The sequence below is a fragment of the Hydra viridissima genome, unplaced genomic scaffold (assembly GCF_058129835.1).
Source record: "Hydra viridissima isolate aposymbiotic clone 2 unplaced genomic scaffold, HvirCarnegie_v1 scaffold_5, whole genome shotgun sequence".
Taxonomy (NCBI): domain Eukaryota; kingdom Metazoa; phylum Cnidaria; class Hydrozoa; order Anthoathecata; family Hydridae; genus Hydra; species Hydra viridissima.
Genome location: NW_028324304.1, coordinates 5018938 through 5042979, shown reverse-complemented (window position 1 = coordinate 5042979; position 24042 = coordinate 5018938). Strand labels below are relative to the sequence as shown.

Here is a 24042-nt window from a genome sequence, read left to right as displayed (position 1 = left end):
TTCCATTATTTCTTTGTAAAAGAAAAAAATTCGTCAAACGTGTAAAAATAAGTAATAAATACTGACGTAACTTTGGTCTCAGCACTAAAATGTTTTAAAAACACATTTCTAAAAGGGAAAAAAAATAAAACCTACAGTCGAATGAAGAACTTCTAATTTTACTCCAATCTTTTATAAAACGTCGCGAAGCACGAAGGAGGATTAAAATAAACAAGAAAATTCATAAATCACTGAAATTTATTCTTAAATCGCCATCTTTTTAGTTAAAAAGTCAGAACTAAAGTACGGCTGTAACAACCGTATATAAAACGTCCGTCTGAATATACAATACCGTTTTTAAAAAGTTCGTTTATATATATATACTAACAAACTGGGGGTAGCTATGGAGGAAGGGAAGGATAGAGTTTTGTAAGATTGCTAAAGTAGGTAAAAATACTAATAAGAAAAGCTGATTGATAAGTTATGAAAAGGTAAATATATGTAATATAACTCCTAGAATATATAAAAATCATATAAAATATGAGAGAAGAACTCAATTGTCTTGGTAATTTTAATTTAAAACTCGCATCTTAAATTGTTAAATGCGTAAAGTCTAACCTATGCTGCATCTCTAAAATGAGGATTTTTAAGCAGGTTTTTGTGATCTCTAATAATAAACAAACTCTTCTTTCAAATAACCGCAAATAGTTGGACCTTTTTCTTTAAATAAACGCACATGCCTAAATATTCTCTTGGAATCGCACATAACGTTTATAAGACCTCAAAAAGATTTCGATAGTGAGTTTGCAGACACAGACTCGATTCTGTGAACATTCAAACTTGGAGTCTCTTCGTCAGAAGACGTTATGCTGGTTAAAGATGAGGATGACGTGGAACTTAAATTTGAATCGCATCTTTCATCTAAAATAAGAGAGAACGTTTAAACAGAAAACAAACAACCGAACTTTTCTACCTGTTTCATGCATCAAGCAATATTACCTACGACGTTTTCGTATTTATACTTTGAAATGTCGACAGGTCGAGTGAACCAGGGGTATTTTAAAACATCTTTTAGCTTTGCACGAAACTTGACATCGGGATGAAGCATCCAGCAAATAATAAACATTAGCTCTACAAGACAAGCAACAGAACCAGTAACGACAAATGTTGACGACAACAACGCATTTACAACATATAAACAACTCAACGGCAGAAGAAACTTCGTGCAAAAATCTTACCGTTGGAAACTTTACACGGCGGGTAGAGTTCGGCATTAATTGTTTCTTCCACTTCAAAAAACGGGTGTTCACCAAATACTAAAGTATAGAGAGTGACCCCTAACGACCACATCTCCAACTCAAAACCTTCGTACCTAAATAAGGCATTAACAAAACTCTAGACTGACCTATATCATCTGAAGGCGTTCGAAGCAGCACCTCTTGAGAAAAACTACAAAATTTCATAAAAAACCTTAAAAAGTATAATCAACATAAACGCGTAGAACTATCAGCTCACGAGCGATGCGATGGCACATGAAATTGTGCAAGATAAAGCGATGATAATTTACCAATTTCCTAGTAATACTTCAGGCGAGCAATATTCGACAGTGCCGCAAAAGGTGTTAAACATCTTTCCGTGCTCTATATATGTTGCAGAACCGAAATCGATGAGCTGAAGTTGAAACTTACGATCTACAATTATATTTTCATCCTGCAAAAAAAGTTTGATTCATTGAGAACATTCTTGACTCGTTTAAACTTTGGGCTTAATGAAAAAATATTTCATTAAAAACTACAAGAAAGTCTCATATCGCGTTTTAACATAACTGACCCATAAGTCTATATAATCTGTACAATAATTAGTTGCATAATAGTTTTATGCGCTGTTTCTTTATCATACGTACCAGCAGGGTGTCTCATAAAAGCAATATGGTTATTTTAGCAATATGTTTATTTTTTAACATGTGCTTAAAATCTTGTCTCTGGAAAAACTTTTTACCATATCGTTAATTCTAACAACATCGTAAAACTAAATTTAGCATAATTAAAAGCTTAAGCACGTTAATACCATATTTTTGGAATAATGACTACATAAGAAATTTTCTATCAATTCACGCAATGTGTATTAACAATATAGTGTTTTATATTGGATTCGAGCCAAAGCCTGCTTACAGGTATAAAAAATCCCAAACATATCTACATACCTTCATAACTCTTTCAGTTGTAAGTACTTTTTAGCCTTTAAGTCGTTTTTATAATGGATGGTAACATGCTAACTACCGGGCAGGTGCTGAGAAAGCGTCAACGAAATCCGAAATGGACAAAGGGCATGCTGGAGATTCTTGTTGACGGCGTTTTAAAGCATAAAAATATTCTAATGCAGAAAGTATCAAGTGATAGACTAAATGATGATAAAAAACGGGTGTGGAAGAAAATAAGAGACGAAGTTTCCAAATTCAATACAACAGGCGCTACCAAAAAATGGCAGCAATGCAGAGACAAATTCACTGAGCTTAAATCAAAAGTGAAGCAGAAGGAGGCCGTGAAAAATAGGTGTACTATACAAACTGGTGGAGGCAGTCCCCATGATATACTCCATCTCACATCCACTCGACACGCAAATAAGTGCTCTTCTTTGCAGTGAAGAGATTTCGGTAGTATATGAATCATCAGAAACAATATTAAGTTTCTTTTTTTAACATTAAATCTAAACCTTATCGTATACAAAAGTTTCAAAAGAACTAAAATGTAAACAGTAAAAGCATCATCTTCAGTAGTGTCCATATAATCACTAACATTTTACATTTCTTGATAATCAGTATCTTGTTTTCATTCAGATACAGAACAATAATGATAAAGAGTCCACAATAATGAGAGACATACCCCAGTTTTTGAATGAAAATACAACTTTTAACTATGGTTGTAGAACAAAACAATGTGACAGAGGTTGGGGAAAGTCAGTGTAGTACAAGTCGTAATGAAAGCTTTGCATCCTTTCATGGTACTTAAGGAAACAAAGGTAGTCAGGACAAAAAATCACGTAAAATTGTTTTAGATGAAAAGAAAGTGGCCGCTAATACTCAAACTGATGTGGCAAGCAATGACAAGATGCTTCTCTACTGATGCAGAGTATTATGAAAGACTTAATTCGAACGAGTGTAACCACGGATTAAAATTCGTGTGTGCTATTGTCTAAAAAATTTGGTTTACATTTTTAAACATTCGTAATACAACTCTTCATACGGCGATGAAAAGATTTTGTGTAATTAACATTTGCAAAAAAGTGTGATGTGCTTAAAGCTTTAATGTTAATGTTTTCTTAATTTACCTTCAAAAGAGAATTCTAAAATTTATTTTTTCGTATTGCTTTTCCGGCTCACGTAAACATGGTCATTCAGACGTAGCTTTTTTATTCGAATCAATGAACCATCAATGGCCGCAATACAGTTTGAAAATTGTGTAATTTTTGAAGAATTCGTCAATTTGTCCAACGCTTTTTTTTCAGTTGGAAAGGTAATCCGTCCAATTCTTACAATCAAAAGTTGATTCTTGTTGTCTCCACAAATTGTTTTGTTTTATTCTTAACTTTCACAAAAAGTCTCCTCAAATTATTTCACACAACGACCAACTGAAGCTTTGCAAACACCAAATAATTCGGCTATACTTCTCCACCCGTTTCCACATGCCAAGTACGTTAGTCCAATTAAAATCACAATATGCGCTGACAAGGCAAAGATTTCTGAACGTAGATCTTTTGAGAAAAAACTTGGTATTCTCGGATCAGAAGTTCTATCTGTTGTCAAGGAAATCGAAATAACAGCTGCTTGCTTGATGCTGTAAATTTAGCAAGGAATTTCCACAATAATTGCCACATTTTTTAATTTTGCCAAATATCTTTACATTTTATGAGAAAATATTTGTTTAACCACATAGTTATTTTATCTTAACAATGTGATTAATCTCTATCCATATCGTTAGAGACAAAAAAAAAGTTTATTCATATGTTAATTTGCATAGCAATGCGGTTAAAATAACCATATTGCTTTTATGAGACACCCTGCTGGGATGGTAATGGGCGAGATAAAAAAGGAATTTAAGTTATGTTCATTAAACTGAACATAGCTTAACTTCGTTTTTTATTTTGCAACAAAAAAAATAAATAAAAAAAAAAATCATTCTAATAAAAGATACTCATCATCCTTACAGTTAGCCATTTTAATGATAGAAAAAAGCAAAGAAACCTGTGGAAGTTACCTTTATATCCCGATGGAGAATACGTTGAGAATGCAAGTATTCTACACCGAATAACACCTAAAAAACATTATATAGGCTTTAATGACAGTTAATGTTGCTTTTTCGCAGATGCAACCTTTAAATACGTTATGCCTGCAATCATATTTACAACAGACAATGTCTGTTTGAGAAAGAAACCCAGATACCTGTCTGAACATATAGCTAATTAGAGCTTCATCTAAAACAGGTTTGAATTCAATGAAAGCAAATAGGTCTATTCCATCACCATGTTTCTTCATAACAAGTTGGAAAAACTTCTCGTTTTCATAAACAGCAACCATCTTCAAAAAAATAAAAGAAAAAAAAACTGAAAAAAAAAGTTCGCTCTTTTAGACCTAAAACATTTTTTATTTCACTTTAGCTGTTAAAAAAAAACATGTAGAAAATTCAACACAGAAAAGTATACAAGACAACAAGCCCATGGTATTTTACTACCTCCTTCATATTTAATAATCATCTGTTATATTTTATAATCCCAGATAGTTTATTTAGTGCATGTAGTAAACTAATAATTTACTTTGGGTGGAAAAAAGCTATAAAAAGATAAATGCAACAATGAAAGTTAAGTCTTAAGTTAAATTTTAAATGCAAAGCAAACATTCTAATTAAATAGCTCATGCATTAATTAAAGAATTAGAAAATAATAATTATATAATTATGTAATAATTAATCACATAAGTAACACAGCTAATTATGCAATTATTTTTGAACAAATATAAAAAACTACTACAAAAAGAAAACATACAGTGGCGAGCAAAATAATAGGTGTGAATAATAAATCTCACTTAAATTGACATTTTACAGTATATTTTATAAAGTGACATCTAGGAACTGATTGCTACACAAACTATGCTTATTTTATTATAACAGAGAGCAGTATATTTCCAATTTCTTACAAATTTATGAGGGGAATACCCTATTTATATATTTAACCTACAAATTTGGTGGAGCAAAATATTAGGTGTGTGTTTATTTTAACCTGTTTGCTGTAGGATTAAAAACATTTTATTACTTTTATTTGTTGTTGATGTAAAGGTAAGGTCAATATTTATGCAACTTATATAAAATAATAACATATCATATTTGTATTGAATTAGAATTAGATATAAAATGCGACAAGGAAAACATTGCACAGCGATAGAAAGAAAACTTATTAGAAATTTAAGAAAACAAGGAAAAACTTACAAGGAAATTTCAGTTACGATGGGATGTTCTCAAAATAAAGTTACAAATGCCTTAAAACCAGAAAAATCACGTGAGAATAGAGGAAGACCACGCAAAACGTGTCAGCGTACGGATGATCACATTACAATTATTTCAAAAAAAGACCCATTCAAGCCAGCAACAAAAATTTTAAATGAAATTAATGAAAATATTAGTGTTTGGACAGTTAGAAGAAGGCTTTTAGAAAGTAAGTTGCCAGCTCGAACTCCGAGGAAAGTACCATTATTTGGTAGAAAGATTTTTCCAAAAAATCATATTGCTTGGCGGGGACCAGATATGACCAAAAAATGGCGTAATATTTTGTGGAGTGATGAAACTAAGATTAATTAATTTAATTCTGATGGAAAACAGTATGTAAGAAGACCATCAAAGCAAGAACTTTCACCTCGTTTCACTGAGAAAACAGTGAAACACGGCGGAGGAAATATAATGGTGTGGGGTTGCTTTTCCTGGTACGGTGTGGGGCCACTTTTTTCGATTAAAGATCTTATGACCCAATATACATACGTAGACATACTAAATAATGTCATGTTGCCATTTGCTGAAGAAAATATGCCGATAATTTGGCATTTCTAACAGGACTGCGACCCAAAATATACATCCAAAGCTGCGAAAGAGTGGTTTACGACCAATAATGTAAAAGTTTTAGAATGGTCACCTCAGTCACCGGATCTAAATCCTATTGAAAATTTATGGAGGCAGTTAAAACTTAAAATTTCTGGACAAAATCCAAAAAATAGAAATGAACTGTGGATGATGCTCCAGGAGGCTTGGTACAGCATTCCTGTAGAAGTTTGAAGAAAACTAGTGGATTCAATGCCGTCAAGATGCACGGAAGTATTAAAAAGTAAAGGGTATGCAACAAAGTATTAACAATTTGCAACCCTATTGACTTCCATCTTCATTTTTTATTTTACACCTATTATTTTGCTCGGTGTGGAATTTATTTTTTTTAAATTAAAATATATTATATACATTTAATAACTTAATTTTTATTAATTTCTATTTATTTATGTAATAAAATAAAAGTTCTAATAAAAATTCAAATTTTTATTTTATTTGTTTCAAAGATATTCTCGTATTTGTTAATCTTTTGGTTCGCACCTATTATTTTGCTCGCCACTGTATGTTTATAATATTTAACTCTTCAAACCTTAACAATATTTGGATGACTAATTCTTGATAAGATATAAACTTCAAAAGACACTTTTCCTAACTGGTCATCGTTTATCCATGCATCTTTAAGAACCTTCTCTTTTTTAATGAACTTCACAACAACCTAAAGATCGAGAAAACTTTAAATTAAAACTGTGCCTCTATGATGTATTGATTACAAGAAAAACTAAATTGTTAAGGATGCAAGTAAAAGATATTTTTTAATATGTATAAAAAGCTTACCTATCAATAATTATACAAATATATAATTGGTTATAAATATTAAAAAACAAACACTCAAAAACCTAAAAAAAACTTAAATACTAAAGATTTTTTTAGGCCAACCAAATTGTATGTACTTCAAACTTTGACAATATACACAAATATATAAATAATAAACAGGGGATTGAAAGTGATACAGTGAAAGTAAAACATTTTCTAATTCAATACCATTTCAAGTCAGTTGATCCGATTGTTGCTTGATTTGCAAAAGATATGCAATATAACTTTCTTGTCTTATACATAAAATCCCCTCTTTTTTAGGTTCTATTGCTCTAAAGTAAAAATTTCTTGTCTCAGCCCTATTCCCTGTTTATACATAAAATCCCCTCTTTTTTAGGTTCTATTGCTCTAAAGTAAAAATTTCTTGTCTCAGCCCCAGTTCCCTGTTTAACAAACTTTTTATGTACAACTATAGTTTCCAGACTTTCTGCAATTTTTTTTTTAAGCAACTCTTCTGCAAGCAACTCTTTTAAACAAGGAACTAATATTTAAAATTATTTATTAGCATTTTTAAACAACCTTTTTAAAAAACCATTTACAAGTGAAAGAAAAGTGCAGCAATTAATGTTCCAATCCTCAGAACATTTTCTTCCAATTATAAAACATCTCTATTTTAACAGGGTCAAGAATTGCTTATCGAAATATATATTTAAATCAAAAGACTTTTAATTGCCCCAAGAAAAACAATGATAATTCAAATAATTGCTAATTGCAACTGTAAATTTGGTAAAAACAAATATTCTTTACTTTCTATTCAATGAAACAAAAAGATATGTAATAAAGGAAACTCATATTAAAAGTTCATATTTATCATTTATGCCAAAAGATAGCTGCTTAAGGATATAAAACTTTAAAAATCTTATTCAGTATAAAAAGAAAGAAAAAAAAAGAAAAAAGGGTATCTATACCTGTTCTTTGTCAGATTTTCGCTCTGCAAAACTTACAAAACCAAAAGCACCCTTTCCAATGCAGTCTAAAGTATTGTACTGCTCCTTAAATGCACCAAAACCAGGATCTTCAGTAGACACTTCGGACACAGATTTCAGTAACTAAGCATGAAGAATCATCATAAGTTGTACAGTTCTTAATGATAAAATAAATTGCATCCATGAAAAGTGGGAATTGTGCTTTAATAATGCTTCCATTTAAAATAACTTTTCTTACACCTCTTGGAAGTTTCCTGTTGAAGCATTAAATGTAGTGTTATAGCTGGCCAGAAGCAGATGCTGTCTTCCTTCGCTCTCTTCCTCTGGGTCTCGTGTTATCCATATACAAAAGATTTGCTCATTCTTCTTGTTAATCTTTTTAATCTAAAGGATTTAAATTAACTAAGATTTTCACATCATATTTGTAGATTCATTTTTTTGCTTTTCACAAGTGTCAACTATATCATTTACTAAACCAAACATTGTTTATGTCATTTCATGCATCATTTTATAATCAAATTAAACATTTAGTTACTATAGAAAACTATGGTTATCTAAAATTACCAAGCTATATCTTATCTTGCGGTTATTCTCATACTTAAGCTTCTTCAAGCAGCCTGTACTTTTTATTTTTACAAATGGAATAAAGAAAAAAATGTTTATAGAAAATGTTAGAGCGATATCAGATTATGTTAAACAGGAGTTCATATACAGTTAAAAGATTTTAAAATGATTTATGATACAAAATCCCACAAGGCAGTTCATTTACTTTAAAACTTCAACGTCAAATTTAAATATGTTAAAAAAAGAGTGCATTTCACATCATTTTATAAGTTTATTTCATTTTCTTTTCTTTGTTCAAACAAATTCAAATTAAACTTATTAATTTAATGCAAGAATCTGATACCTCAAACAGAATAGGAAGAAGTGAACCATCTTTATGTTTTGCTTGTCCATAATACTGACCTTCCACAATTCTACCTTGCGTCTTTGCACTTTCACTATCCACAAAACTATCTGATTTTTCAAAAACGTGATCAGACTGTTTGTTTTCCACAAGAAAGGGGCTTGAATTCTTTTTTAAAGAACAAATTGAAAGCTCACTAAAAGAACTACTTAGAGAATAAGAATTCCCAGATGTTGCTTCTTTTGCTTCATTAGCAATACACTGATCATTTTGTTTATGATTGTTGTAACTTTTGCAAAAAACTAATTTTTCTTCACAAGAACATTCACTGAAGTTCAATTGTTTTTTTTCATCTACTCCAACATTTTTAAGATCTTTCCCCAACTCATGTCTACAACTGGATTTTGGAGTACTAGATTCTACATATGGTGATATTTCGTCAGGAAACTTTTCTTCTATATTTCCGTCTAAATGCACTTTGCTCACATATTCATCAGAAATACCTTCTAAGATTTTACATTCTGTTAAAGTTGCCAACTTACATTTCGAAGGAAGTTTACTTTCAACAGAAAGTAGCTCAATTTGTGTGTAAAACTCAGGTATAATAGATGTAATTCTCTAAAGCAATGAAAATATAATATTTTATTGCTCAACGTATAAGAAACAAAAAGAAAATCTCAAACTTAAAAAAGTTGCAAAAAAAAAGTTGCAAATCAATTTATTTACTCAGATCAATAGTAATTAGCATCTTTAGCAGAATTAAAAGAGTAAAATCACAATTAGCTGCAATTGCTGGATTTTAATAGCAGTTACTTTGATTAATTGCTATTAGAAATTATTTTAACTAAAAAGTAATATCTACCTAGTTTGTTGCTTCATATTTCGCTGTTTATTTTTGTTTTTTGTTTTAAAAAATGTAAAGTTTGTATTACTTGAAATTTTACTCTGCTCTATTCTAGTTTAACATTTTTAAAAACCACCTTTCTGAGAAAAAAATTGTAGTATAACCAGGGTATTATCTTTTAACAAAACCAGGTTAACTATCTTTAAATACTTACTTTATTTACAAGTTCTTTAGCAGTGTAACCAAGAAATGCTCGCACAAAATTGCAATTACAACTACTTATTGTGCCATCTTCGGACACTGCCACTAAACCACTGATATTTGCAAAAACCCACATAAAACATTTGTAAAGAAGTTTTGATGCATTTAATCTAAAAGTTAACTTTGTTGATCATAGAAACTGTTAAAATTAATAAAATGCTGTATCAACTATTAATTGAAAAATTACAACATTAAATATCATTTGTTAATTACATATAAAAAAAACCTGTATTTTTTATGTTTAAGTATCTTATACAATTTTTTTTTTTTTAATGTATTTTTATAAATTTATAAATTAAGTATCTTATGAAAACTTTTCCTTTCTTTTTTTTTTTTATTTTTTTTTTATGTATTTTTATAAATTGTTAGCCAAAAGTTACACTTAATGTTTGTAGTAGAATCTGTAATTATGTAAGCTATCTGCTTAGTAACCAAAAAGAAAATACATTAAAGATCATGGATTGGCCAGCTCAATTCCATGATTTAAACCCAACCAATCTTCTTTGGAACAAGCTTGATCAAAACAGGAAACAGCGTCTATTTTGTAAGAAACATTCTGGAATATGTTGAAAAAGATGTGAGAGCAGCTTGAACCATCAGTTCTTGAAAAACCTTTCAATGGAATTCCTTGAATAATCACAAAAGTTTCAAAAGTTAAAGGTGGATTTTTTGATGAAAAAAATGAGCACCCTCTAACTTTTCTTTGTAAAATCATGTTATCTGTAATACTATGAAGCATTATATTATGCATTTGTAAAGCAAAAATCTCATCATACCTTCAAATATTTTGATGGATTTTTTAAATTTTCTAAAAACATTTGATGGGGAGTGTTTATAAGTTGGCTATAAACTTATTTTACACAAGGGCTAATTTTGTCTGACACTACTTGTTTAGGAGTTATTGTTGTGAAATTGTCACTATGGATTTAAATAAGTAATTCAATCTGCTTTATTGGTATAAAAGCCTCTTCATATAACTTATCTTTTGTCAAAGCCTGCCAATGGGACCAGTGAATCTATCCTTTGAAGTCCATCCATGTTTATAATGAGATGTCTTAAGGGCAACTTATCAGATACAAAAGGCAGAACAGAAATGTTTTCTCCAAACTAGCCTAATGAATTGACACAACACCATCCTTATCTGAGTCTGTCAATTAATTACAGGAACTTGAGCCTGATCATTATGGCTTGATGTATTTCTTTGGGAATTATCCATTTGTTAAGCCCAACAACAACAGCAACAGCATTCACCATTGGTTTTTTTTACCTTTGGCAGGTAAAAAGTTAGATAAGAACAACATTTTTAAGCACCCTTCTCATGTTTCCTTCTTTGATTTATAATCTTCTGTGTTTGTCAAGAGGCAATTTAAGTTTTTTTCTACCTTAACCTGACTTTCAGTTTCTATCTTGTCTACTGACTCATCTGATAAGAAGATTTTGACTTATTTTATCATTTTACAATTTAAGTTCAACTAAATCAGTTGAGGTATCATTTTCTCATATAAACAACTATTCTTACCCTGAATAACAATAAACAACTATTCTAACCCTGAAACAACACATCAGACCAAAATAAACTTAATAACCTAATAACTTATCAAGCTTATGTTTCCATTTCATGTTATGTTTAAGTTTCTTTGCAAGCAGAGATATCTCAAAACTCACAACCATTTGTAAGAGAGTTTTATATAGAGATATAAAAGATATGACATATATATATTTTTATAAAAAGATATATTTAAATAAAGATATAAAAGTAGGGATTGCAATCCCGCACACTTTTCAATTCCGCGGGATCCGCGCGGATTTTTTTAATTTTTGTGCGGATCCCGCGGGATTAGTAGGTTTCTTATGCACATTATAAAAGGCAAAATGACAATTGTATTTTTCTTTCAAGTATTTTAGAAAAAATATACTCAACTTATTAGATTGATAAGATAAGGTAAATAAAGCCAAAAAACGCAATTCATTTGTAAATCAATATAATTCTTAACATTTAATGAACAAAAAGATAAGCCAAAGTACATAGAACATCTTTTAGCTTTACGTAGAACTATTAGCTTTATTTGTTTTTTGAAATATCAAATTGAGAAAATGATTGTAAGAAATGGGCTCTTAAGAAACAGACCCTACTTAAAGTATCATCACTTAATCTACTCCTCAAAGGACTGCATATGTAACCAGCAGCTGAAAAAGCTTGCTCGGCCTCTACGCTTATTGGTGGTATGGTCATCAAGTAACTATGCGCTATATCTAGAAACGTGCCTCTTACTCCATTACTTTCATAGGCAGACATTTCCGGCTTCAATAATTTATCAAAGTCTAAAGAATCTAAATTTGGTCTCTCCTTTACATTTTCTGTCCAGCTGTTCTTGTCTTTCTGTGCTTGATTTTCCAATTCTTTTTTCAGCGATAGAATTGTAGGAATAAGTATTTGGGAATTGTTAATAAAATCTACAGCTTCTTTTTCTTCGAGTTCATTTTCTTCGTCGAATTTTTTAAGTAAACTAGTAGTCCATTTAAATTCTTATTACGACGTTGTGTAAACCTCTCACGAAGTGCCGCGGCTAAATCTTTGCTCAAAAGTGATGATTGCTTTCGCAATTTATTTAGCATAAATTGAAAAGTTGTTTCCACCGTGACAAGGTTCGATTCTCTTCTGCATTAAAGTTCGAGACCAAGTTTTAGTGGTGCCAGGCAAATAATTAAGTCATTGATTTGGGACCACTCTTCTTGGGTGAAACAAATTTCTGACCCAACATTAATTAAGGCTTTTTCAATACACACTTTTAGTCTATGAAATCTTTCTAACATATCGAACATACTGTCCCACCTAGTGTTACAATCAAGAATCAACTGAAGCTTTTTCCCGTGTTCTTGTAGGATATCTTTCTGTAAATATTTCCTTTTTGACAGGAGAGTTTTTAAATATTTTTACAACCTTTCTCACTTTTTTCATGAGATCTTTGTAATTGCTAACCAATTCAGCTGATGCTCGGTCCAAAATCATTGTCAAACCATATTCTTTATTTATAGCTTCATCATCCTCAGTTTTACCACATTCATCTTCTTCTTCACAATTTTCATATGTAATAAACGATTCTTCGACTTCTCCGCTGTTTTTCTTGTATAAGATATCAATAACTGCAAGTTTGTATTCCATGAGCATAACATAGCTGTTGATAGCAAGACATCATTTTACCGACTTTTACCATCACACTTGCTCTATCAGTGGTCATGGCAATAATGTCTTCTTGGAGGTCAATATCGAAGCTATTTAGCCTTTCTGAAACTAACTTGACGCAATATTCTGCATTACACGATCCATGGATTCGAATCAATCCAAGATTAAAGTGTTTCGCCTCTATATGTACATTTAAGTTTAAGTATCTCTGACTATTTTGTGATGCCCATTCGTCAAACGTTATCTAAAACTTTTGATTTTGCTTTTTTAGTGATGTGAGTTTTTGCATTATATCGGTTTTTACAGAATCTGAGAATTTAACTACCATTAATCTTATAGTATTAGGTGAAGTAGGGAGCCGGAAACCACTCTTTGAAAACAAGTACCGTAAATCTGAAGATGTGCAAAAACTATTAAATGTAAAGCCATCTTTTGCAACCATGCGCGATACCATTTTTTTCCATAGAAATTTCCTTTACGAAAAACGTGTCAATTGTTCTGACTTTTTTCGATGGAATTACTTCTTCGTCTTCGCAGTCGATGTATATTTTAGGCTCTAGTTCAACTGATTCATGCTGTTTTGAAGTTGAAGCTCCGTCTTGTTGTAAAACGTTTGATTTTAAATCGGTGCCACGTTTAGTTTTTAAATGGATTAATAACCCTTTAGTTGATCTTTGATTAATTTTTAAAATAGCCGAACATAACATGCACTTCGCATTTTCTTCATTATCACTTTTTTTAAAATAATTCCATATAGTTTTAATTTGCGACATGCTTAGTACTTTTGTTTTAAAATCTTGATGTAAATAATTTTTAAAGACTTTAAAAAGTAGTTTTTAAAAGTATATTTTTTACAATTATACACGCACGTTTTCAATTTTACGTTTTCAACATACTCATTAACAAAAATTTGAACATACTCATTAGCAAAAATTTCAACATAATCATTAATTAAACAAAAAAAAATTTGAACGAGTTCGACTAATGTTTTGCTAAATAATTGCTTATTTTTGAATGATTTTTTTATATTTATAGCTAAGAAAAATATTTTAATAGCTGAAGATAAATTTTTAAATTGATTTGTTTCACAAATACAATAAACACTTTTAATTTGATATCTTTTTTGTCTTTTTTGTTTAAAAGAATTGACCTTTTTTGTTTAAAAGTAATTGTTTCAAAATCCCGCAAATCCCGCGGATCCCGCAGTAGTTTTTGCGGGATCTTGCATGCGCTAAATTAATGCGGGATCCCGCGGGATTGCGGGATTGCAATCCCTATATAAAAGCATTAATCAAAACTTTCATATTTCTTGAACTTAATGTTAAGATTAAGCAAATCTTAAAACTATGTTAGATAAAAATGAGTAAAATTAAAGAAATGTTAAGATAAAAAAATTTTTTTTTTATGGCTCAGCCTGTACCATTCCAGAACGGTGATGAAAAAATGTAGTAAGTTAAAAAAGAAATAAACTCAGTGTTTCGCAAAGTTAAGTTTATTTTTAGCACTTGCCATATCATTTACCTTTGTTTAGTTCTTTTGAATGGTTAAGACAAGGACAGTTAGGAGATGTTAATTTGCAACATTTCTTAAAAAAATTTTTACCAAATGAAATTTTCTCTTGTGAAGGACAGATTTAAAATAAGAATTGCAATGGCAGCATGAAGTCACAGTTGGAGTTATGACATGAAATACAGTCCAATCAGATATGATTTTGTAATTTTCTTCATGAGATAATAAACATGTAAAGTTTCAATAACTTTTTATTTGACTTGAATTTCCAACTGATCAGTAGCGCACGAGTGATTGGAATATTGATATTTTTTAATGAATCAAGAAATCGTTATAAAAGTAAGCTGATGCTTAAGAACACTGTAACTTTTGCTAATAATTTTCTTTAGTACTTATTTCATCTAGACAATTTTTCTACTTTGTTTCAATAAAATCTCATAAATTTTATGAATAGTGCAACTGTGGGTTATATTTCTAACCATTTTTAATATTGATTATTATTTTTACTCACATGACAAGCATTCTGTTCAATGCACTAGTAATTATCTGCAAATTAAAAAAACTTGGAAATAATCTCTATTCCCAATGGAGTGTTTCCAATCTTCTTTATCAAATGCTTTGTTGTAGAGAGGAAATATAATCCTATAGCAACTGTTTCTTTTTCCTTTTGCCTACTAACTTTGTTTCTCTGGTTTTGAACATTTGAGTTCATTTTTCTTTATAAAACAGCACTAAATATTTTTCTTCCGTTTTTACAATTTATTTTGTGCTTCGTTTTTAATTTGTGAGTTGATAAGTTCTTTTAGTATCTCTACTTATTTGTGGTGTCATTTGTTAGCACTTTTCCTTATGTTTATTTTGTTTTTAATGGCATCTTTAAAGCAACACTCTAATTCTTTCAAATTTGCTGTACTCTGATTATTTCGGACATTATAAAAACTCATGGAATGCTGTGAGCAAAGTGTATTATTAACATTTGTCTGAATTCCACAAATATTCTTGTAAAATCATAAAAGCACCTTAAAAAAGTATGATATCAAAATATGACTTAAAAATGCCGAACCCATGACAAAATTACCCTATGAACAAGAGCACTTAAAAAATATATACATGTATATAACAGCATATATACATATATAAAGGAGCCAAAAAAAAAAAACTGTTTATAAACTTAACTATTAAAAAAAGTAATAATATAAAAAGGAAATAATAAATAAACTATAATAAATTAATAATTAAGACTTCTTACCTTGACTTTTTTGTTCTTTCAATATATAGCTTATGAAACTCTGGGTCATGCTCTTTCATCTTGATTGTAGAGGGAAATGGAATCATGTCTTTAGTACGACACGTTGGCTGCTGCTTGCGCACAATCTTGTAAGGAATTAGGTACAGTATAAAAAGGGTATATGACACAGAAAAAACAAAAATTTGTAAAGTAAGAAAAATTTTCCTGTATGCACATCACCTTTTAACTACATCATTTAAATACAAGATTTGTGTATGGTGCATTTAAAATTAGCTTTGCATTCTGATATATAAATGTATATTTATATGTATACAACTTGATATTAAACCTTACAAAATTTAATCTCTAAGATTAGTGGTAGTATTTTAACTTGTATATATACAGAAATAATTTGTTGTAATTGTATTCAGCCTTTTTATTTTTTAAGACCTCTATGTAACAAAATGACTGCATACTTTATCTAAATTCAGCTGAATTGCAAGTCAGAGATTTTTTTAAAAAATGCAAAAATGTTATTAAATGATTTTCTAGCGTCTTATGTAAAATAGATACTACAAGAAAAGCCTATAGACTCAGAGTAACTTACATATACAAAGTTATCAAAGAATCCTATAAGGATAAGAATCTCTTAAATGGTCAAAGTGAGTTGAAAATCTTCAGAGAAATCTTTAGAGATATTTTTTCTGGTGCTTATGCAAAAAAACTCCTAAAATAAACACATTTTACGGCTTAAAAATGTTTTTAAACAGATTCTAAAACAGAATAGCTTCTAAAACAAACCAAAAGATAAAATGTAATTCATGTACCCCTTACTTTTTCCATTGGGACTCCTGGTGTGGGTAAAAGGAGAGCAGGAATAAGTTTGAAGACACTCATTCCAATAACATCTTGTGGATCATCAAAACCGTGCAAGATTGCAAATGAAAAATCACAATCTGTAATCTCGCCCTACATTAAAATACAAATCATTTACAACAAATCTTAGATAAGTTTTTAACAACTTTAAATGCTAAAACTAGTTTTGAATGCTAGCATTAATTTTAAATAATATTCAAAGTAATTTGTTTCACTTATTCATCAAACTTTTCTTTCAGATGTAAAATAAGTGATTATTATTTCAATATAAGATATTGGTATAAAAATTTCCTGGTTTCAGTATGTAATTGTTAAATAAGAAAAGAACAAAATTTAATCACATAAACTAAAAATAAAAGGATAACAATATAATGCAAAAATAATGTGTTTAAGGAATGCAATCAGAAAATATTTATATTTTCTGATTGGATATTAATGCCATAAAAATATTTTCTCACTATTGCTCTTTCTAAATTTATTTATTTCAAAATATGTTTAGATTAAGAGAAAGCAGTTATCTTAAAGTAATCGATCATTTAGATCATTTAATTGATCATTTAGATCATTTAATAAAACTCCAAGTTTAGCACTATCTGACATTTTTCAAATACTGATTCTCAAATAATGTTTTAGGAAAAAGGATCATGGGGTAATTTACAGCAATTTGATATAAATATAAAATGATAATTCAATATAGATTCTTCTAAATCCTCTTCTGGTGAACACAGTAAATCAATACCAGAATTATTGTCTGGAAGCACACTCAATTCCCAAGAATTAAAACTCAAATTTATGTTATATTCATCTAGAATGGGTGGCTTTGTTTTATATGTGTAATGCATCTGAAAAACACAAATTGATGCAAATTATTTTAATTACTTTAAGTGAAATTACTTAAACTTACTAATTAAAAAAAAAAAAAAACTGCTTCATAAAAATTTGTATTTTATTGACAACTGAAATCAATACCAAGTAAAGAAAAAAAAACACTTTGTTTTAGATGGTTAAATGCTTTACTGAACCCCATAGAGGGTGTTTCAAACAGCTCTTTGAGTCTTCCAGCCTGTTTTATCTTTATATAAAATCTTTAACTACAACTACATAACCAAAAGAAAAAAATCATAAAACAAGCAAATAACTTGTACAAAGATGTCATACATTTTATACAACTTAAACCAAGATTAGAAAATAGCTAAATCAAAAGAAGTAAATGATCAAAATCTAATAAGAATCAATAATACTTACATTAAGATCAATCAGGAAACTTGCTTTAGTTACTTGAACTGGTTCTAAAATTACAAGGAAGCGAGGATCTTTACCGCTCTGTATGCGTTTCATCCAAACGGAAACTGCAAAGACATTACCAGAAGAATCCATGGCTTCTAACTAAATTATGTTATTACACAATGCTATTTCAAGGAGTGCAATTACAAAATACTATAAATAACAAAAAATTGCTTATAAAAGTTTATTAAAAGATAACAAGAAGATTTTTACTATTCATGGCTATAGTTTTTAATAATTACATACTACTTTTCCAGATGCCATAACAATGTTTCCTGATACATCAATAGATTTCTCAATAAGTATTTCTTGTTTTGCACGCTCCTCCATTGTAAAAAGGTTATAAATTTTCATATTATTACACAGCTCTTGCTCGCTGTATCCAAATAGTAAACAAGCTGTTTCATTTGCCATTATTATTTCAGATGTCATTCCATTAATAGTTAACACTGCTTCAGTCTTTAAAAGAAAAGATAAAATTGAAATTAGAATAAATGGAGCTGGACACACAAAAAAAATATCTACCATTATTAAAGTTATTTTTTATGCTGTGCAATGGACTAAATCAGAACATTTTATGATTTGAATTGTATTTTTAATGTTAGTGACTGCTATTATTTTTATCAAGATCATTACTAACACTAACAACAATTTCAAGCACTTTCCCTGTTAATCCTTTATTTTTTAAAACAAAGCTTCTTTGCTCCAGTAATGCCACTGCCTGCTAATTGAAGAGCAACTGTACTTCCGGTTTTTCTATTTGAGATTTGACTAACTTTAACTCAAGACCTGGGATTTCTGGTTTTTCTTGTTACCAAGGTCATAAAAATGAGCAATATTTGAAGAACTTCGTAAAGTTGGGAACTCAGATAGCAGAAGCTCTCTCTCTTTTTGAATGAATTTATAAAGATTACAGTTTTTTTTTGTAATTTTATAATTGATTATTCAATTTACTTTATTAACAAAAAAGAAATAAGTTAATTAATATAAAAATGAATTAAATCATGGTATAAAAATTTTAACACAGTCTCTATGAACAACCAATATACCTATTATAGATTAAATGAGGTATCCCTAGTTTTTCACTATAATCAGACTTCAAGATGTCAAGGCATTATACCATTTCAACTTAAATAAAAATAGCAAAAACTTGCTATTTTTATGATCTTTGGATAACAATAATTCTGTATACACTTACAGATTTTCGGTTAGAAAATGAACTTGAACAGTCCTCATTTACTCCCACAAAATTGTAAAACTTCCATGATGCATTAAGTGATTCATTAATTAGAGGACTGGGAGTTGGTCCGGTATGAAATGAAGAAGCAAAACTGAAACTTCTGAAAGATTCAGATAGCTTATCTAAATCAAAAACAGCAAGGTATAAGCTGCAAACTTTTAGGGAGTAACATAAACTTGTATACATGTATTTTTATATATATAATATTTATTTTAACACAAAAACTCATATTCATGTGTGTGTATATATACACACACGCACGGACGCACATACACACATAAAAATATTGGATATACCTTGGTTCTCATTAGTTTCAGTCATAGATTTAGTTTGTGCAACATGTGCTTCCATATCTTGAAGAACTCCTTCTTCAAAGTGATTTGATGCCAAATCATGTATTTCTGTAATATTTATTGACTCAGGATTCAATCCATAGTCACGAATATGACTAAGTTGAGATGAGTGATTGGAGTGACGGAGTCCAGGCATTGAAGAAGACATAGCTGTGTAAATGCATATACATATATAATCTACAGTATAAACAAATACTTTTACACCAAAAAAATATTTATGTATGTATACTTGTATATATATAAAGCTAGAAATTTAACTTTTGATACAAGATTAGGTGTGTGTGTGTGTGTGTGTGTGTGTGTGTGTTTATATATATATATATATATATATATATATATATATATATATATATATATATATATATATATATATATATATATATATACATATATATATATATATATATGCGTGCAAAGTGTTGCTTTTAGAGAACCAATTTTAATGTTAAGTATAACTACATTATACCTTTAAAAAATTTATTACACAATACAATAATAACAGAAGTATTAACAGAGTGAATACTAATGTTTGTAACGTTGTTAGACAAGCTTTATAGCTTTAGAGCATGGAATTGTAACTAAGGTTAAATCATCACCCGTTGAGAAGTACCTGTTTATCAACAAGAATTTATTTAAAAAACGCGCTTTCTGAATAGACTCGGCTGTATTTTTTTTTTTTTTTTCTTGTTTGTTTGTATTTTGTAAAGGTGACCACTAAACTTAACAACAAAACAAGCTTTGTGAAATTTTAGAATGAGCTAAATTTCCGAAATTAATCTTCTCAAAATTGCAAAAAATGTCTCTAAATAGAGATTACCAAGATTATACGTCCTAGGATGGTTAAGCAGAGGGGGAGAAGGGGGGATGGAGTTCGGCAAACTCTTGCTGAGGAGTCTGTCAATATTCATTTTAATGAACCATTTTCAAGGATAAATTTTCATTTTAATATACCATTTTCAAGGACAAATTCGAATTTCAATTGACCATGATGACGCTGCAATTAAAACTTTTTTTTTAAATTAACAATAAGGAGTTTTTTTTCTTGGAGCGTCATGATGGCTTTCAAACAGCTGACTCCATTAAATATAAACCCGATTTTTACAAAATTTAGGATTGTGTATCATGAAGGGTGGATAATATCGGAAAGCTATCGGTATTTGGCGTAAGAGTGCGCAGTAAGTCAGATGCTTCGAATCTATGAATTTATGAGAAAAACGGAGATCGCATCAATAGGTATTACTTCGTCTGAATCTGATTTAAGGAAAAAGTTGTTAGAAAGACGTCTTTGAAATCAAAACATGGATTAAAAAAAAGAATAACCTGAACAGCGAAGGATCTCACCAAAGAATTAAGAAAAGAATCGGTCATTTTTTTTGCAATTAAAGTTAACATTAAGTTATAAGGTTAGTAGGTTAACTAGACAAACTTCGAATAACGTTATAAGGACCTAATCTTGATACCAGCTCATCAAGCGTGAAATCCGAACAATTTTTTCTAGGTATGGAAAAATTTTACAAAGTTGGACTGTCGCTCAACGATGAAAGTTACAACATTTTGTAGCCTTCACAATCGTACTTGTAAGATTAAAAAAAAAAAATCAACTAAGAAATCATAAAATTGAAATACTAATGGCCCTAAACGGACATTTGATTATTTGAATTTCTTTTGTGTTCTGTTAAAATTGAAATATATTTAAAAGTTGACTTTCTTAACTTATTATTATTAAACTTTTTTGAAAAACATTTCTAAAATTTATCAGAACTGGACCAGTACTGAGTTCTCAATTTTAAAAATATTCGAAAAACTAGTTCTGCCGTTTCGAAACGAATGTGTATTCATTTTTTTAAATTTTATCAAGATTAAGAAATCTTTTACGTTGATGTTTGTCTTTTTAAAACGCCATGAAGTGCATGAAGACAATTCAGTCCCATTTTGAAATAAAACATGTATTTGCATACGATTCTCGAAAAGTGTTAAAAGGGCTGTCCACTTGCTGCATCATTGGAACGAAAACGTTGAAACCAAAGTTGACAGGTGCGTTTTTTTATTAATGCTTTGGCCTAGAGCTTGGCATATGTTATGTTAGGCCTCGTCGGCGGAATAACCGTGCTAGAACTCATATAAGATGCAGTGTCGAATTTGGGATTTCTGAAAAATCACCTGTACTCGCTTATATTGTTTCGAGGAAATTTCTAGAAAATAATGAAACGTTAAAGCATTTAAACAAAATGCTAGGACATTCTACAAAATCATAGAACTTCCCAATCTCTATATGAGATCCATTTGTAATAGCGCAAGTTCGAATGAACTTTCTTTCCAACTCAATAAATTTAGTGCACATGTTAGATTAGATGTATATATTAAGTTTAGTGTTCATACTAAATTTGGTGCATATAATAAAATTTAGTGCATACATTGAATTTGGTGTGTAAGTTAAAACATAAAACTTATACCAAAAACATTTTTCATCATAAATCTTGAAAATTTGATAACAAGTTTTTATTCAAATATTTATAGACAAAAAATTTTACTACTTGACTTAAATATATTGCAAGCTCTATAAATGCAACGAAATCTAAGTAAGTGCGATTGACTAGATTAAATTAAACTTGTGGCCTCACCGCAATTCAATTTTGAAGTTGAATTTATTTCTTCTTTATTTCAACTTCTTCTTTATTTCAACGAGAATTTAAACCATCTCGAAAAATATTGTTGTAAATAAATAGTATTAACATTAAATTAGTTATGTTTATCAATTTTTTAGATTATTCGTTTCAATTTTGAATATAAGAAATCTTTTTACATTTTGTGATTTGCATTATTGGGTCTGGGAAAAATTTCGTGGTTTTTTGCCGATAGAAAACAATAAACCTTTTGCTTGTAATAATGCAGCCGGCCAAGACGTCTACGAATAGTTTAGAGTCGTGGTCTCCTTAAACCACAAGACAGTGGGCGGGTGCCATGGCGCCCGGCGGCTTTTTTTATATGTTATAAAAGAATTAAAAAGAAGCGAGAAAGAAAAGTAATACATCCAATTTGAAAAAGAGTTTAAATCGATTTTGAATATTTTGTAACGAACTCTTCATTGTAAATAAAACTTTAAGTACGCAAGAGTTTTAATTAAGCATACAAGACTAAAAAAATACTTTTTTTTTTTTTTTATTACAAAAACTTATTTACACAAATTACACAAATTCATTCCACGAATATCAATTATACTAATTGAGAACTATCTGCGGACAGGAAAATTAGCTTACAATCCTAACTTGATAGCTAACATGAGAGAGACCATGGGTATTAGGTGACAAAGATTATGTTAATATTTCTTTTCTGAAACTAATTGTAAAGTTGCTTTGTATCGAAATCTCTTGAATTATTTTTGAAATCTACATTAAAATAGTGTTTCCCGAGGTGGGATCACGCCCTACAGAAGGGTACTTCGGTTATTAATAAGGACAACAATTAAGTTTCTTCAGTGAACAATTTACATTTAGGGAAGAGGGTGGGGTGGGGAAAGATGGTCCAAATTTTAGGAAGGCTTAGAAGAAGGGCATGAAAATTATTTCATTATTAACACTCATTACAACTTTCCCTCAAAAAAGTAAGCCGTACTCGTCACGTCACTAGCAATTTTAGTTCTTTGGTGTTAAAAGTTGGAAATCCTTAGTCAAGAGGTTAAAAGAAACAAGTATGTTGCAACGCCGCATATGAATTCAAAATTTTTGGTTGAACAGTCACAAGTTTCTAAAGTCCTTTCTCATTTATATAGACCTTTATGTATTGTTTGCAGAATACGATAGTACCTGCATTCAGCGGCCAAACTATTAAAATTAATAAAATCACCCGTTTAGATTTTTAACTTAAAATAGTTGTTTAATAAAAACTACAAAGCATTTGCCGGCTACTCCAGTTATTTACGGGCAAACAAGACTATTTACGGGCAAACAAGACTATTTTACTTATTCAAAGAGTTTTACATAAAGAAGAAAGTTGACGCAAAAAAATACACAAACTGAGTTGGCTTTTAAAAACAAACAAATTCAGTCTAAATCATGTGAAAAATCTAACTTAACAGAAAATAAGTACTCTGTGTATTTTGTGAGAAACACCGATAGACATATTCAGTGTCATATTCATGCTGATTACGTTCATAATAAAAAGAGAGAAAATCACGTTTTTTATCCGAAATTCGGTCGATTTCTAATATATACATCGTACATGTTTAAACAATTCGACCGTTTAACAAAAAAATCTGAACAAAAAAACGGCTAAAATAAAATAACGTTTTACACACTGCAAATATTTTTAGTCCTATGTATAAAAATTTAAAAAGAAGATACTGGCGTCGCTATAAATATTACAAAGGATTTTTTTTTTTTTTTGCTTTTTTTTTTTATTAAATAAAAAAGTGAGAAAAACGATGAAATAGAAAGAAATTCATTAGTTTTAATTAGTCTTAAAAATAGAGTAAAGAATTATTTGAAATATTTCTTTGTCT

At 29.7% G+C, this 24042-nt stretch overlaps 1 protein-coding gene across 2 annotated transcripts; it reads right to left on the bottom strand.

Annotated features, from left to right (window-relative positions):
* Positions 1-223: 223 nt before the first annotated feature.
* Positions 224-20135, bottom strand: LOC145189372 (PAS domain-containing serine/threonine-protein kinase-like). Of its 2 annotated transcripts, XM_090087281.1 has the most exons (18): positions 20011-20135; positions 19488-19694; positions 19150-19313; positions 18198-18410; positions 17913-18053; positions 16626-16760; positions 15813-15937; positions 9824-9980; positions 8766-9383; positions 8099-8242; positions 7841-7981; positions 6649-6774; positions 4418-4552; positions 4233-4289; positions 1547-1689; positions 1218-1351; positions 979-1110; positions 224-900 (listed from the first exon to the last, which is right to left on the bottom strand). In XM_090087281.1, the coding sequence occupies exons 2-18, from the start codon at positions 19690-19692 to the stop codon at positions 761-763; spliced, it is 2910 nt and encodes a 969-aa protein (XP_089943407.1). In that variant the 5' UTR covers positions 19693-19694; positions 20011-20135; the 3' UTR covers positions 224-760. The 2 variants fall into 2 exon arrangements, with proteins under 2 accessions (XP_089943407.1, XP_089943408.1); XM_090087282.1 differs by lacking the exons at positions 17913-18053; positions 18198-18410; positions 19150-19313; positions 19488-19694; positions 20011-20135 and having other exon boundaries at positions 16619-16760.
* Positions 20136-24042: the final 3907 nt, after the last annotated feature.

Coding starts and splice junctions, on each gene's coding strand:
- LOC145189372 (XM_090087281.1), bottom strand. CDS start 19,692: ATGTCTTCTTCAATGCCTGGACTCCGTCACTCCAATCACTCATCTCAA. Junction 15,938..16,625: donor CAGGAGTCCCAATGGAAAAA/GTAAGGGGTACA, acceptor ATTCCTTACAAG/ATTGTGCGCAAGCAGCAGCC. Junction 9,981..15,812: donor GAAAGAACAAAAAAGTCAAG/GTAAGAAGTCTT, acceptor GTTAACTTTTAG/ATTAAATGCATCAAAACTTC.